General features: G+C 47.2%; 1 protein-coding gene across 3 annotated transcripts in view; it reads right to left on the bottom strand.

Moving 5' to 3' along the window:
- Window positions 1–276: 276 nt before the first annotated feature.
- LOC149456020 (uncharacterized) overlaps window positions 277–16034 on the bottom strand; it is a 35315-nt gene continuing 19557 nt past the window's right edge. Inside the window, exons 1-10 of one of the 3 annotated variants that reach the window (XM_089685562.1) lie at window positions 11241–11312; window positions 10021–10130; window positions 9780–9914; window positions 9474–9693; window positions 8810–9357; window positions 8606–8728; window positions 8218–8526; window positions 7914–8129; window positions 7632–7770; window positions 277–1561 (exon numbers count right to left, since the gene is read on the bottom strand). In XM_089685562.1, the coding sequence (XP_089541688.1) occupies window positions 756–1561; window positions 7632–7770; window positions 7914–8129; window positions 8218–8526; window positions 8606–8728; window positions 8810–9357; window positions 9474–9693; window positions 9780–9914; window positions 10021–10116 (2592 nt within the window). In that variant the 5' untranslated portion in view covers window positions 10117–10130; window positions 11241–11312 and the 3' untranslated portion in view covers window positions 277–755. Of the gene's footprint in view, window positions 1562–7631; window positions 7771–7913; window positions 8130–8217; window positions 8527–8605; window positions 8729–8809; window positions 9358–9473; window positions 9694–9779; window positions 9915–10020; window positions 10131–11240; window positions 11313–16034 lie in introns of those variants that run through there. The other 2 variants (XM_089685564.1, XM_089685563.1) reach the window with 2 other exon arrangements.

The following is a 16034-nucleotide window of genomic DNA, read 5'->3' as shown; positions in this document are numbered from 1 at the left end:
CAACCAGGGCACCACCTGCCTGGAGTTTGCATGCTCTCCCTGTGCCTGTGTGGGTTTCCTCCGGGTATTCCGGTTTCCTCCCAAACTCCATGCTGGGAGGTTAATTGTCCCTAGTATGTGTATGTATGAATGTGAGTTAGGGACCTTAGATTGTACATTCCTCGGGGGCGGGGACTGATGTGAATGTACAATATATATATGTAAAGCGCGGCGTACATTGACGGCGCTATAGAAGTACCTGAAATAGATAAATATACAAATACAGACAATAATGCATTTATTTTGATAATCATTTATTGGATACAAAAAAAAAGAAACGCTGTTCACAACTGAAAGGTGAAAGGGTACATCTGAAACAACTAACATGATCACATTTACCACTTTCAGCCAGCAGGTGGCACTCTCTAAGCAAAAGGCAGCTGCCGCCCAGAATGATCACAGCCGCCACCACGTAGTCTGATATCCCCCGCTATTCGCTCTCCTCCCTCACTAATGTTGTAGAGAGCAGGGGAGATCAGACTACACCCCAGGAAGGAGAGGAACACGTCCCCTCCTCCCAGCTCCTCAGAGAGCAATCCAGACAAAAACACTCCTGATTGGGTCATGTGGGACCTCCGATGTCTGTAATTATTTCACTTTTCTTACATTATTTTTGTTTTTTACATTGAATCTTCTGAAGAGCAGGGCAGATCAGACTACACCCCAGGAGGGACAGCGACAGGTCACCCCCCCTCCCATATCCTTAGAGAGGTCCTTCAAGAGGTTGCGTGAGATCCCTGATGTCGGAGAAGGTGACCCCTCTGTGAAAAACGTTTCCCGCACTCAGTACAGGAATACGGCTTCTCCCCCGTGTGAGACCGCTGGTGGGCGTCGAGATCTTGTTGGCGCACAAAACACTTCCCGCAGTCGGGACAGGAATACGGCTTCTCCGTGGCGTGATATTTCCGATGGATGAGAAGCGTCGATTTCCGCGGGTAGCTTTTTCCGCAATCGGGGCAGGAATACGGCTTCTCCCCCGTGTGGCACCTCTGATGTTCCGCGAGGCTGGACTTCCGAGAATAACATTTCCCGCAGTCGGGGCAGGAATACGGCTTCTCCCCCGTGTGAGATCTCTCGTGTATTAAAAGTTCTCTTTTCACAAGGTAACACTTCCCGCACTCGGCACAGGAAAACGGCATCTTGCCGGCATGGATGACTCGGTGTTTTAGGATTTGGGACTGCCACTTGAAACGTTCCCCGCACACAGGGCAGGAATACGGCTTCTCACCGCTGTGGAACTTCTGGTGTTTGAGGAGGTAGGACTTGTCGGAAAAACATTTTCCGCACTCGGGGCAGGAGTAGGGCTTCTCGCCCGTATGGCACCTGCGATGTCTTTCCACGTGATGTTTTGAGATGAAGCATTTCTCGCAGTCGGGGCAGAAATATAAGCGGTCGTCCTTCACAACCACGGTGTAAGAATTCGACGGCCCATCCACACCGTCGGGCACTGGCTGGATATTTCCATTAAAGATGTCTTCTCCTGGACAGTCCTGTGAGGTTCCCTCTTCTTCTACTTTACAGTCTGGAGACACAATGAGACAACGTGAGGTTTCCCTTCCATGCACAATAAAAACATCATTCTTCTACTTACTGGAAAATCTTTTTCTTGGAGTCCACTGAGAGACTCAGGAATTCAGAAACAGTTGGGTTATACTGCCACTTGGGGAAAGTCGGGACACTGGCAACTAGTATGAAGGTGGGACTTGTGTCCCTCTAGAGTTTCATGGAAAAAGACACCAGTCTTTTCTTTATCATCCAAGGAAGGATCTCAGAAACAGTTGGGTTATACTTAACCCTTCCTCAGAGGGAGTTATACTCCCTCTGAGGAAGTGTTTTTACACGAAACGCGTCAGTGAGTTGCCCCTGACCTGTGTGCATATACTGCAAGGCCATCCTGATGGGTTGACATATCAGATCCGGATGTAAGTTTTTATTTCTCTGTTTATGCTGGAATTTTGACCATTAAAGACCTACTACACTATTAGAAGCTTTCTTGGTGCTCATTATTTCCATGTGAGCCCGTTTTTGAAGGTTCCTGAGGATTTGGATGATATATGACTTCCCCTTTCTCCTGCTGATGATGGCCCTGGTGGAATGCTTAAGAATACACCTAGACTGATGACATCTAGTGGCCGACTTGCTGATGACATCTGCCTGGTATCACAAGTCCAGAGCACCAGGAGCAGGTCTTAATTGCTCCATGCGCAATTAATGCGCTATCTGGTTAGTGCAGGGGTCTGCAACCTTTAAGACATAAAGAGCCACTTGGACCCGTTTCCGAGAGGGAAAAAAAGACTGGGAGCCGCAAAACCATTGCAATATTTAAAACAAATCCGACACTGCATATATTGCAAAAAGCGCTCTGGTCATGAAGGGGGTTTAAGGGCCCAGTAAGCAAAGGGTTAATCAGGGCCACAGTGCATCGTCATAATCACAATCATAGCCTTAGGTCAGTGGTGGGCAACCTTTTTTTTCAACTGAGCCAAATCTCGCCAAAACCACGATTGAAATTTATTTTGAGAGCCACATTTTTAAAACTGAAAATACATCCCCCATATAGTAATTCATCCCCCATAGTAATTCATCCCCCATATAGTAATTCATCCCCCATATAGAAATTCATCCCCCATAGTAATTCATCCCCCATATAGAAATTCATCCCCCATAGTAATTCATCCCCCACATAGTAATTCATCCCCCACATAGTAATTCATCCCCCATATAGTAATTCATCCCCCATAGTAATTCATCCCCCATATAGTAATTCATCCCCCATAGTAATTCATCCCCCATATAGTAATTCATCCCCCCTATAGTAATTCATCCCCCCTATAGTAATTCATCCCCCCTATAGTAATTCATCCCCCAAAGTAATTCATCCCCCCTATAGTAATTCATTCCCCATATAGTAATTCATCCCCCATATAGTAATTCATCCCCCATAGTAATTCATCCCCCAAAGTAATTCATCCCCCATATAGTAATTCATCCCCCACATAGTAATTCATCCCCCACATAGTAATTCATCCCCCATAGTAATTCATCCCCCATATAGTAATTCATCCCCCATAGTAATTCATCCCCCCTATAGTAATTCATCCCCCCTATAGTAATTCATCCCCCATAGTAATTCATCCCCCATAGTAATTCATCGCCCATATAGTAATTCATCCCCCAAAGTAATTCATCCCCCATATAGTAATTCATCCCCCCTATAGTAATTCATCCCCCATATAGTAATTCATCCCCCCTATAGTAATTAATTCCCCATATTGTGTCAATTCACTTACCTTTGCTCCGCGCGTTCCTCTCGCCGTGTTCCCGCGCCGTTCCGGTCTTCAGGGCGGACTGTGAGAGGAGAGGAGTTCGTCACGCTGCCCCGCCTACATCCTGACAGCCAATGTTTGCCACGCTCCGCGGGCCGGATTAAAAGGTCCGCCGGGCCGTAATTTGCCCATTGCTGGGCTAGCTGCAGAGTCCTGACTTTTGGGGCGGCCGCCCGAGAGGAGGGAGGGGAGCGGGCGCCCGGCACACAGAAGAGCCGCATTAAAATGTGTAAAGAGCCGCGGCTTGCCGACCACTGAGCTACGGCAACCCTATTGCCTGTCACCTGGTGGGCAGTCTGCTCCGGAGCAGCAAAGGTGAAAAAGAGCCGCATGCGGCTCTGGAGCCGCGGGTTGCCGACACCCGGGTTAGTGCATTGTTTGTACATTCACAACAACACAAGAGTCACGTTTATCCTTGATCATGGACTTTTGGAACACCTGCACATAATCACTTTACTATAAGGACTGAGTTAGTTAACATATTTAACATATGTTATTGTGCATTATTTATTTACTTGTTTCGTCACTTGATTATACTCACATTAGCGCTGCATACTTATTTTATATATTTTCATACTGGGTTTTAAAGGTTGCCTTTATGCTAGCGGCTTTATATTATATTATTGTTTCCAGCGCTCAATTACTACCTTTCCAGTTGGGTTATACTGCCACCTGGGGAAAGTCGGGACACTGGCAAATAGTGTGAAGGTGTCCCTCTAGGGCAGGGGTCCTCAAACTTTTTAAACAGGGGGCCAGTTCACTGTCCCTCAGACCGTTGGAGTGCCGGACTATAGTTTAAAAAAAAAACTATGAACAAATGCGGACACAGTACAGGAGATGACCAGAGACTGCGGATATAGTACAGGAGATGACCAGAGACTGCAGACATGGTACAGGAGATGACCAGAGACTGCGTACACGGTACAGGAGATGACCAGAGACTGCGTACACGGTACAGGAGATGACTAGAGACTGCGTACACGGTACAGGACATGACCAGAGACTGCGTACACGGTACAGGAGACGACCAGAGACTGCGGACACGGTACAGGAGACGACCAGAGACTGCGTACACGGTACAGGAGACGACCAGAGACTGCGGACACGGTACAGGAGACGACCAGAGACTGCGGACACGGTACAGGAGACGACCAGAGACTGCGGACACGGTACAGGAGACGACCAGAGACTGCGGACACGGTACAGGGGACGACCAGAGACTGCGGACACGGTACAGGGGACGACCAGAGACTGCGGACACGGTACAGGGGACGACCAGAGACTGCGGACACGGTACAGGGGACGACCAGAGACTGCGGACACGGTACAGGGGACGACCAGAGACTGCGGACACGGTACAGGGGACGACCAGAGACTGCGGACACGGTACAGGGGACGACCAGAGACTGCGGACACGGTACAGGGGACGACCAGAGACTGCGGACACGGTACAGGGGACGACCAGAGACTGCGGACACGGTACAGGAGACGACCAGAGACTGCGGACACGGTACAGGAGACGACCAGAGACTGCGGACACGGTACAGGAGACGACCAGAGACTGCGGACACGGTACAGGAGACGACCAGAGACTGCGGACACGGTACAGGAGATGACCGAGTCTGCGGACATAGTACAGGGGATGACCAGAGACTGCAGACATACAACGGCGGCAGGAATACTGGGCCAGCCGCTCCATAAGACGCACAGACATTTCCCCCCAAGTGTGTCTTATGGAGCGAAATAGACACGGAGCCAGGTAAGGTACAGCAGCCCCCTGCCCGCCCCTGTACTTAGTGTCCCTTCTTCCCGGCAAATACGCCCCTGCCAGTGGGCCGGATAAATGGCCTCGGCGGGCCGCATGTGGCCCGTGGGCTGTAGTTTGAGGACCCCTGTTCTAGGGTTTCATGGAAAAAGACACCAATCCTTTCTTTATCATCCCAGGAAGGATCTCAGAAACAGTTGGGTTATACTGCCACCTGGGGAAAGTCGGGACACTGGCAAATAGTGTGAAGTTGGGACTTGTGTCCCTCTAGGGTTTCATGGAAAAAGACACCAGTTTTTTCTTTATCATCCAAGGAAGGATCTCAGAAACAGTTGGGACTAGCTGTTTTGGATGGGCCAGTGGCAGACCCAAGAAAATCTGGGGAACCATCTGTAACTCAGGAGTACCTGAAGGACCAACGCTCGAATCCAAGCCAGATGAGGTGCAAGCCTTGCACAACCAAGATAAGGCCACAGAGGATCAACCTTGTGAAGAAGACCAGGATGGACAGAACTAGCTAAAGAGCACGGAGCTGGAACCAGGGAGAGGCCGCAAGGACTGACCAAAAATCTACCTAAACAGGTGGAACCATGCAGTTTACCTGAAAGGAAGGGAACTAGACCAAAAATGAGATGTAGTCCACTGGAAAAAAACCCAATGGGACGAGTCAATGAGGCATCGACAAACTAAACTGGTCTATAAGAGAAGACCAGCTGGCCCACATGAGAAGGCCCAAGCCTTACATTCTTCAGACTTAGGATTGTGGGAAAGTAGGTTCCACGATGAGAAAAGGGGTTGCCTGGTCAGACGACCAATCTCACAGCGAGATGACAGCTGGACGGAGGAGACCCCCATCAGGATATCCCAGTGAATTGCTAAATGACCCTTGAGACTGAAAAATAAAATCCCAAGGGAACCAAACCCAAAGTCAGGCTGACTAAAGGAGGGGGTAGGCCGGACAGGAAGTACTCAGAGATGAGGGGGTAACACCACCAGGGCCCATTCCAGGGGGAATGCAGGGGAACCTCCAGCACTGAACGTATGTTAACAGAAATGGATTCTGAGGTGCGCTAGAGGGTTTATTAATGCTGGTGGGGATCTATTGTTACTGAGTGGGGGGCTTATGTTGCTTGGAGGGATCTACTGTTGTTGATGCCTGCTGGAGGATCTACTAATGCTGCCTGTTGGGAGATCTGTTGTTTTTGGGGGTCTGTTGTTACTAGGGAGGTGTACTGTTGCTGGTAGGAGATCTATTGTTACTGGGGGGTAGTATATTGCTGGAGGGTTGGCAGTTGTTGCTGGGAGGGATCTACTGCTGAGGGAGTGATCTACTGTTGCTGGAAGGTCTATTAATGCTGCCTGTTTGGAGATCTGTTGTTGCTGTTGGGGTCTTTAGGTGCTGGGGTGATATTTTATCGCAGGGGCCCACTGTTGTTGGGGGGATCTATTTTGCTGGGGAGGTCTACTGTTGCTGGTGAGAGGTCTATTGTTACTGAGGGGGTCTTATGTTGCTGGGGATCAGTTGATGCTCGGAGCTGCCTGCTGGGAAATCTGTTGTGGGTGGAGGGAGCTATTGTAGCTTGGGGGTCCTATGTTGCTGCGGGAGAATATATTTTTGCTGGCTGCTAGGGTCAGTTTTACTGCTTTTCTTGTGATAACTAACAAACCCCATACAAATTACTTGCCCCACAAAATTATACTTGGTTCTATATTTACTAAAAGGGGTGGTAAAGGGAGGTGTGTAGGGGGTTGAACCAAGGGACAATACTCAGAGGGAGGTGGGTAAGGGGCGGAGACAAGGGGGGAACCATTGCACCTATTCTCTGAGAAAAGCAAGCCCCAACCCCGACAAAGACTGGTGCAGGGGAACACAGCAGATGAACAGAGGAACAAGCAGGGATCCATCCACCTGAAGGTGACTATTAAGGTCTACTAGAACAAACCTACCTAACCAATTTCCAAAAAAGACCTAATTCTATGAGACCTCTGGTCTTCCCTGGTTCAGAGAAGCATCCTCAGCCTGAGGAATGAGGAGCAGGAATCTCAGTTACTCTGCTAAATCTGATTGGGATCAGAAACGGGGAAGAAATTTGAAGGAACTTCTTCAAGAAGCTGCAAGTCAGCTACAGAAGGCTGATCAGGTCCTGCAGAGACCTCTGGACACTCTCTATCCCATACAAGGGGTACCTGTAGAGGTATCCCAACGTGTTCTGACAATCCAGGGAAGGGCCATCCAGCCATAGAGACATCCTGCCACGCTGGAGATAGGGAGCACCCAGGTGCAGATCCCTCGCACTTTAGCATGGAGACCACCCATGGTAGTGAAGCCTTGTCTCTATAGAAGGCAGTATGGTCACGAGTAGCACATATCCAGTGATAGGATCACACTACTTCATCTGTTATATGGAAAGCTCCCAAAGAGGCTAACCCTAAGGTGCTCTGGCCCAATCAGTGAGCAGTATGAACAAAGGAATGTACAGTACTTAGTGTTCATGACCCACCTGTGCTGATCTTTGTAGGAGTGTCCTCCTCTTTAGATGTCCTCCTTATTCCATCCTCCTTCATAGACTGCTGATCATCCCTCACATACCTCTCTTCTTCTGCTTTCCCCCCAACTTTCATATCTATCAGATGCTCACCCTAAACCAGGAGAAGAAGAGAAAATATCATCTATAATATATAAAGTCAACAATCTGGGATCACATAGACAAATGACATCTTGTAGGGTCCACTCAGTATCTCCATGAGTCACTATCAAGTTCTAAATGCTCTGTCCCACCAACCTGATAAAGGCGTGAGTAGCTGTGATCTTCCCATCTGGGATTTCGGGAATAAAGAGGACGGGGACATCTCTCTGGAGGGTGTATGGTATTAGGTAGCTCCACTTTAGTGTACTTGTAGAGATCCTTGTCTCCTCCTGAACCCATCACCCCATCCTCATCATACTGCTCTTTTATCTCTTCTTTAACCCCAACTGTAGAATCTCTCAGGTTTCCACTCTGAATATATAATAAAATGACATCAATGGTAACAATGCAGATAATGTACAGATCCTAATGATACTATCAGTGATTGTTCCTCATCTACCTGAGGATGGTGAGGGATGGTGTGACCTTCCTCTGTGGAAACCCGGGAATACAGAGGATGGGGACATTTCTCTGGTGGGCTCCCATGGCTGGATCCATCTACCTGATGATGGTGAGGGATGATGTGACCTTCCTGTGTGGAATCCCGGGAACACAGAGGGCGGAGACATCTCTCTGGTGGGTTCCTGGTATTAGGTGGCTCCATCATATCCTTGTGTCCTTCTGAAAACTCCTCCATCACTCCATACTCCTCATCTTCCTCTTTATACTCTTCTTTAACAACAATATTATAATCCCCGAGGATTCCACTCTGAATATATAATAAAACATTCATTGTAACAAACATGCTGTGTATAAATCACAACTACCAATAATTGTTCCTCATCTACCTGATGGTGAGGGATGGTGTGACCTTCCTGTGTAGAACTGTGTCCTTCTGAAACCTCCTCCATCTCACCATTTTCTTCATTCTCCTCTTTAACATCGATATTATTATCCCCGAGGATTCCACTCTGAAAGATATAATAAAACATTCATTGTAACTAAGAAGCTTCTGTATAAATCATAACTACTAATAATTGTTCCTCATCTACCTGATGATGGTGAGGGTTGGTATGACCTTCCTGTGTGTAATCCCGGGAATACAGAGAACGGGGACATCTCTCTGGTGGGTTCCTGTAGCTGGATGACTCCACCATGGTGTCCTGGTACAGATCTTTGTGTTCTTCTGGAATCCCTGACTCCTCCATCACCCCATCCTCATCATCCTGCTCCTTTATCTCTTCTTTAATATTGACCTTTGTGGAATCCCGGGAATACAGAGAACGGGGACATCTCCCTGGTGGGTTCCTGTAGCTGGATGACTCCACCATGGTGTCCTGGTACAGATCTTTGTGTTCTTCTGGAATCCCTGACTCCTCCATCACCCCATCCTCATCATCCTGCTCCTTTATCTCTTCTTTAATATTGACCTTTGTGGAATCCCGGGAATACAGAGGATGGGGACAGCTCTCTGGTGGGTTCCCATGACTGGATCCATCTACCTGATGATGGTGAGGGATGGTGTGACTTTCCTGTGTGGAATCCTGGGAATACAGAGGACGGGGACAGCTCTCTGGTGGGTTCCCATGACTGGATCCATCTGTAGGAAACACACACACTGACTGAATCCATTGTTTCTATGTGTTTATCAGATGATGGGGGATCTAGGTGGATCCTCCGTACTGCTCTCTCCTTTCCAATAAAGTCTCCTCTTACCCGGTGATGTGAGGGGCAGCTGATTGTCCATCATGACGTCCTTGTAGAGATCCTTGTGTCCTTTCTGGTGGTCCTCCATCATGAGGTCCTTGTAGAGATCCCTGTGTCCTTTCTGGTGGTCCTCCATCATGACGTCCTTGTAGAGGTCCTTGTGTCCTTCTAAATACTCCCACTCCTCCATGGAGAAATAGACAGTGACATCCTGACACCTTATAGGAACCTGACACACACAATGATACAGTCACCATCCAGACACATCCCTTGTCTGTTACTGGAGAATGCCCCAGAATTCCTGGCACCGCTCACCTCTCCTGTCAGCAGCTCCATCATCTTCTTGGTGATTTCTAGAAGCTTCTGCATGTTGTGTCTCTCAGGGTTTAGGGAGTCACATGGAGGCACTGTGATGGTCATATGATCGCCTGACTTCAGAAGAGGAAATTTCTGCATTGAGGAACCAATAGGAATATCATGTTAGAATCCCAGAATCCTCCTCACCTCTCCAGTTAGGTCTGTGTGATGTCATGTGACCTCCCGGAATCCTCCTCACCTCTCCGGTCAGCAGGTAGATGATCTCCAGGGTGAGGTTTAGTATCCTCTCAGTCATGTGACTCCGGTCCTCCTCCATCCTCATCGGTGCCGTCATCTATGAAGGTTTCCCTGTGGACAGATAACATTGATAACAGAGAACTGTCTGGACTGGTGTTGGTTGTACAATTATAGGCAATGTGTATAAGGCCCATGTAATCTCCATCTAACCCAGAGACTTACTGATCACATTTCGGGTGAATATCTGAAATTGGGATCATTATGTAAAAATTAACCTTCAGGGTCACTTCCTGGGCCGGAACATTCTCTTCATTGTGGAGATGTCACCTTTCCCACCACTCACCTTCTTACCTCCTCAGTCTATACTAATGGACTATACCACTTTTATTGGGAAGTGGGGGATGATGGGTCCATAGACGGAAGGAGAAACTTAATCGGCTTTCATCGCTAGTAGATCAAGAATGATCCTCTGTGTGTAGTCCCACTGGGGGCCATTCTTCCATCCCCCCACTTCTGGGGCCGGAACATTCTCTTCATTGTGGAGATGTCACCTTTCCCACCAATCACATTCTCACCTCCTCAGTCTATACTGACCCATTATATCACTTGTATTGGTTGCAGGCAATGGGAGGGTCCATTGAAGATGTGAATTTGGATATCTATGTATTTATTGTATGAGGACTGATTAGGAGTAACGAGGGAAAAATACTATTCCATTATTCTTTATATATGTGTATAAAAGATGTCACAGTGAGGATGGAGGAAGAAGACGGACGTGATGATGGAGGAAGAGGATCAACATGATGATGGAGGAAGAGGACCAACATGACGATGGAGGAAAAGCACGGACGTGACGATGGAGGAAGAGGGCCGACGTGACGATGGAGGAAGAGGACCGACGTGACGGTGGAGGAAGAGGACCGACGTGACTGTGGAGGAAGAGGACAGACGTGACGGTGGAGGAAGAGGACCGACGTGACGGTGGAGGAAGAGGACCGACGTGACGGTGGAGGAAGAGGACCGACGTGACGGTGGAGGAAGAGGACCGACGTGACGATGGAGGAAGAGGACCGACGTGACGATGGAGGAAGAGGACCGACGTGACGATGGAGGAAGAGGACAGACGTAGCGGTTGAAGAAGAGCACGGACGTGACGATGGAGGAAGAGGACCGACATGATGGGGGGTTACTGTGTTTAAATAGAAAATCAGATCTTATTACCTCCTCTGCTGCCACTTCCAGCAATGTCTCCTCTCTACTTCCTCCCGACTCACCTCTCACCCGGAATGTCCTGCCTGAACCTGACATTATGTTCCTGTTTTCCATAGAGATGTCCTATCTGCGTAGAAGTGAGATCACCATCTTGTGGAGGTCAGAGGAACTGCAGCCCCGAGAAATGTCTCCATTACCCATCTTGACTCTTTACATTCTTAATTTTTCTCCTCAATTAACCATCTGGAACACAGCTGCCAACAACCCAAGTAGACGAGGCAGTGAGTGGCTGCTCCGGGCAACTTCAAAGTTGTCGAAACAACAGGGAAGAAGCTCCTTAGCAGCTCCTAACCAGCGATGATATGCTACAATGGTTCCTCTTTGTTCCATATCTCATCCTTGAGAGGATCTGGTGGTCTTCATCTGTCTTAGAAGATAAATGAGTTTGTAAAATAGATAAATTGATTCATCTGGTGAATTTATTTCCACCAAGTCATGTGATTCCTAGAATCAGTTAAGCTTCAGCAAAGTCTGAAGAGTTCTCCCGTCAGGGCCCCAAGGACACCTCCAGTTGTTTAAGCACATGTTTTCTTTCTGTTCATCTTCCTTTTCTTCTGGTGGCACTGTCCACCAGTCTGAGGTTGTGATATACCTTTATCCCTTTCTACCCTTGTAGAGGTTCCATCGGGCACCTTTCCCCTTTCAGTCAGGTTGACTTCATAGAAATGTGTCCTTGAGTCTTCTACCCATCTCAGGGGTCATTTTGCAATCCTTACGGACAGTCACACTGTGATGACAGTCTTTGGGTATCTCATTTAGCGGGTTTTGGAGTGCAAGTAATGAGTCTTCCTTACTAGACTGGCTGGTCTTTTCTTTCAGACCTGTTGTTGCCCAAGGTTCACTGGGACTGGGGATCTTCTCCAGTGTTTTTTTCTGTTGTCCTCATTCTGTTGTGAGTTTATTTCTTATCAGGTAGTTATGATGTTCCACCTTTTTTGTGTGTTTTTTTTTTTTTGGTTCAAAGCCTCTCACTGGTTAACACTCGGTGTTCCTTTGGGTGGAGTCATTTTCTCCTGGTGGTGATCTTCTCTGTCCTGGTCTACAGCATCAGACTGATCCTCTATGGCTTTATCATGGTCATTGGTACCTTCCCTACCCTGCATAGGACTCCTCTCGGTCAGATTCGGGCAATGGTCATTTAGGTGATTCTGAAGTGCGGACAGTTCTCAGTCCCTTCTTGTAGTCCTATTGCTGGCTGGTGCCCACCCCACCATTGAACTGCTTTTGACTTCCCAACTCTATCGGAATTTCTGTACCCTTCAATAGACAAGAAAGGATATACTTTTTTTGTACTTTCCCCTTTTCTCTTGCCTTCGGTAATCCTTTATCACAAAATGTGTATACTGTATATGTGTGTGGGTGGGGGGCCCACTGGCTTTCCATTTTTCTGTTTGCCAGTGTTCAACCCTCCTGTATAACCTGACTGCAATGGAATTCCCGTGTTTCTCAAAGGTCTCCAGGAAATAATTTTACAATACAAAAATCATAATATATTTACATCTGTGGTGACGTCACATTCCTGGGCCTTCTCTCTTTCTATGAACAGGAGACATGGTGCTTCTTCAGGACCGCACGACCCATGCCTACCTGACATTGGCACTTCCCAATGGCAGGGTCCTCTTATGATTCAGAAAAGGGGCTTGTAGTGATGACTTAAGCAAGGAAGGTTTGCCAGGGACCGAACAGCGCCTAGAACCTTCCAGGCAGACTGGGAGATGTTTATGGTTTCAGTGATGAGAATGGAGTTGATGTTCCAGAAACACAGCTTGGCTCCTCCCAAGACTGGGCTGTTTGTAGTCATTCTGATCCTCTTGTTTAGACATAGAGGACATAGAAAAGATGGAGGGGGGGTTTCTCTATGTTAGATGTGATCTGAAAGTGAGGAAGAAAGAGGATCTTGTGGTTGGAGGTGGTGATGGTGCAGAGGAGGAATTACGGGAGGAATGATAGATGGGTCTATGGACTGATGGACTTATCATTGAAGTATACTACAGAGGTCCTGAGGTCTATGAGAAGGGGGAGAGTCGGCTGTTCCAACAAGGTGATGGTGCGGAGGAGGAATTACGGGAGGAATGATAGATGGGTCTATGGACTGATGGACTTATCATTGGAGTATACTACAGACGTCCTGAGGTCTATGAGAAGGGGGAGAGTCGGCTGTTCCAACAAGGTGATGGTGCGGAGGAGGAATTACGGGAGGAATGATAGATGGGTCTATGGACTGATGGACTTATCAATGGAGTATACTACAGAGGTCCTGAGGAATATGAGAAGGGGGAGAGTCGGCTGTTCCAACAAGGACAAGCTGGGAACACCAAACTACTAAGACACAAGATGAAGACTAAACCTACAGGATGGGCCGTACTTGTAGTGTTAGAACATGAAGAAGGAGAAAAGAAGAAAAGAGGAGAAACAGAAGAAAAGAGGAAAAGGAAGAAGGAAAAAGGGAAGAGAAGAATGATTTTGTGGTTGGAGGTGGTGATGGTGCAGTGGAGGAATTACGGGAGGAATGATAGATGGGTCTATGGACTGATGGCCTTATCATTGGAGTATACTACAGATGTCCTGAGGTCTTTTATGAAACTCTCAGGTATCTTCCCACCTATGGAAGTTATACTAACCGGCTTGTAGTTATTTGGTAAATAATTTCATCCATTTTTAAATACAGGCACCACATTGGCCTTGTGTAGTGGTACCGAGCGAGTTATTACAACATCTCTAAAGATTAGAAACAATGAGTTTGAAATAACAGAACTCAGCTCTTTGAGGACACATGGGTGCAACTCACATGTGAAGATACACACACAACGTCTGGTCAGACACACACCCACACTGTTAGGTCAGAGGCAAATCCTTAAAATCAGGACAGAGACACACAAAGCCGAGGCAGAGTCACCTAGTAACTAAGGGAGCAACCTGCCGAGCAGAATGGGAGATGTTGATGGTCTCAATGATGAGAATGGAGTTGGTGTTCCAGAAACACGGCTTGGCTCCTCCCAAGACTGGGCTGTTTGTATTCATGCTGATCCTCTTGTTTAGAGGGACACGGGACATAGAAAAGATGGAGGGGGGTTTCTCTATGTTAGATGTGATCTTTTGCTTTCAAATTGTGATGGCACTGAGGCATTATGGAGGGGGGATTTACAAAGCTTCCTGCACCATTATAATGATGTAGGAAACTGGCGTGAGTTGCTTGCTCCACATTACCACAGCAGGTAGACCCAAGTAGGGGGCACAAAAGGAGTTGCTCTCTATGCCTTCCATTGCTCCATTTTCCTGAGGACTTTCATTTGCAGTGGTTTGTGAGTATGCACAAGGAAGGAAGGTGCACCAGCACATCCAAATAGATATTTGGGTATCTGCCACCCCACTCTGTCAATCCCTCCACTCAGTGTCCTCCAACCCTCTCTGCCAATCCCTCCACTGGCTTCCATTCAGTGTCCTCCACCCCTCACTTGCCTTCTATACTGTATGGAGACATTTGCATGGACTTGACACTTCAATAGGTTCTTGCACATTATTATTCTCTCTTGTGCTGTATTTGACACCTTTGTTTGTGATATATACAGTTGTGTTCAAAATAATAGCAGTCAGACATCACTAACCTGATCAATCACTGTTTTTGGTAGAAATTATATTTCTACATGGCAAATAATTTACTAGCAGGTGTAGTAGAGTAATAGAAATCCAACAGACCCAACAGTCATGACATGCATGCTGCTGATTCTGTGTAATTGAATCACTAATTGAAAGGGGAATGTTCAAAATAATAGCAGTGTGGAGTTCTATTAGTGAGGTCATTCATTCTTTGAAAAACAGGTGGCAATTATTGCCCTTATTTAAGGAAGGAAGGCAGCAAATGTTGTACATGCTGGTTACAGTGCATTTATCTCTGAAATTCTAAGGAAAATGGGTTGTTCCAGACATTGTTCAGAAGAACAGCGTACCTTGATTAAAAAGTTGGTTGGAGAGGGGAAAACATATAAAGAAGTGCAGAAAATGATAGGCTGCTCAGCTATAATGATAGCAAATGCTTTAAAATGGCAACCAAAACCTGAAAGACGTGGAAGAAAGTGAAAAACTACCATTTGAATGGATAGAAGAATAGCCAAAATGGCAAGGACTCAGCCAACAATCAGCTCCAGGAAGATCAAAGAAGGTCTAACGTTACCTGTGAGTACTGTTACAATTAGAAGACGCCTATGTGAAGCCAAGCTATCTGCAAGAAGCCCCCGCAAAGTCCCACTGTTGAAAAAAAGACGTGCTGAAGAGGTTACAATTTGCCAAAGAGCACATTGACTGGCCTATAGAGAAATGGCGCAACATTTTGTGGACTGATGAAAGTAATATTGTTCTTTTTGGGTCTAGTGGCCGGAGACAGTTTGTCAGACGACCCCCAAACACTGAATTCAAGCCACAGTACACTGTGAAGACAGTGAAGCATGGTGGTGCAAGCATCATGATATGGGGATGTTTCTCATACTACGGTGTTGGGCCTATTTATGGCATACCAGGGATCATGGATCAGTTTGAATACATCAGAATACTTGAAGAGGTCATGCTGCCTTATGCTGAAGAGGAAATGCCCTTGAAATGGGTGTTCCAACAAGACAACGACCCCAAACACACCTGTAAACGTGCAACATCTTGGTTCCAGACCAACAAGATTGACGTTATGGAGTGGCCAGCCCAATCCCCGGATCTTAATCCAATAGAAAACTTGTGGGGTGACATCAAAATGCA

This window comes from Staurois parvus, unplaced genomic scaffold (assembly GCF_062004578.1).
Source record: "Staurois parvus isolate SC_StPar_1 unplaced genomic scaffold, SC_StPar_1.0 ptg000380l, whole genome shotgun sequence".
NCBI lineage: Eukaryota > Metazoa > Chordata > Amphibia > Anura > Ranidae > Staurois > Staurois parvus.
This window is presented reverse-complemented; position numbering and strand designations above follow the sequence as displayed.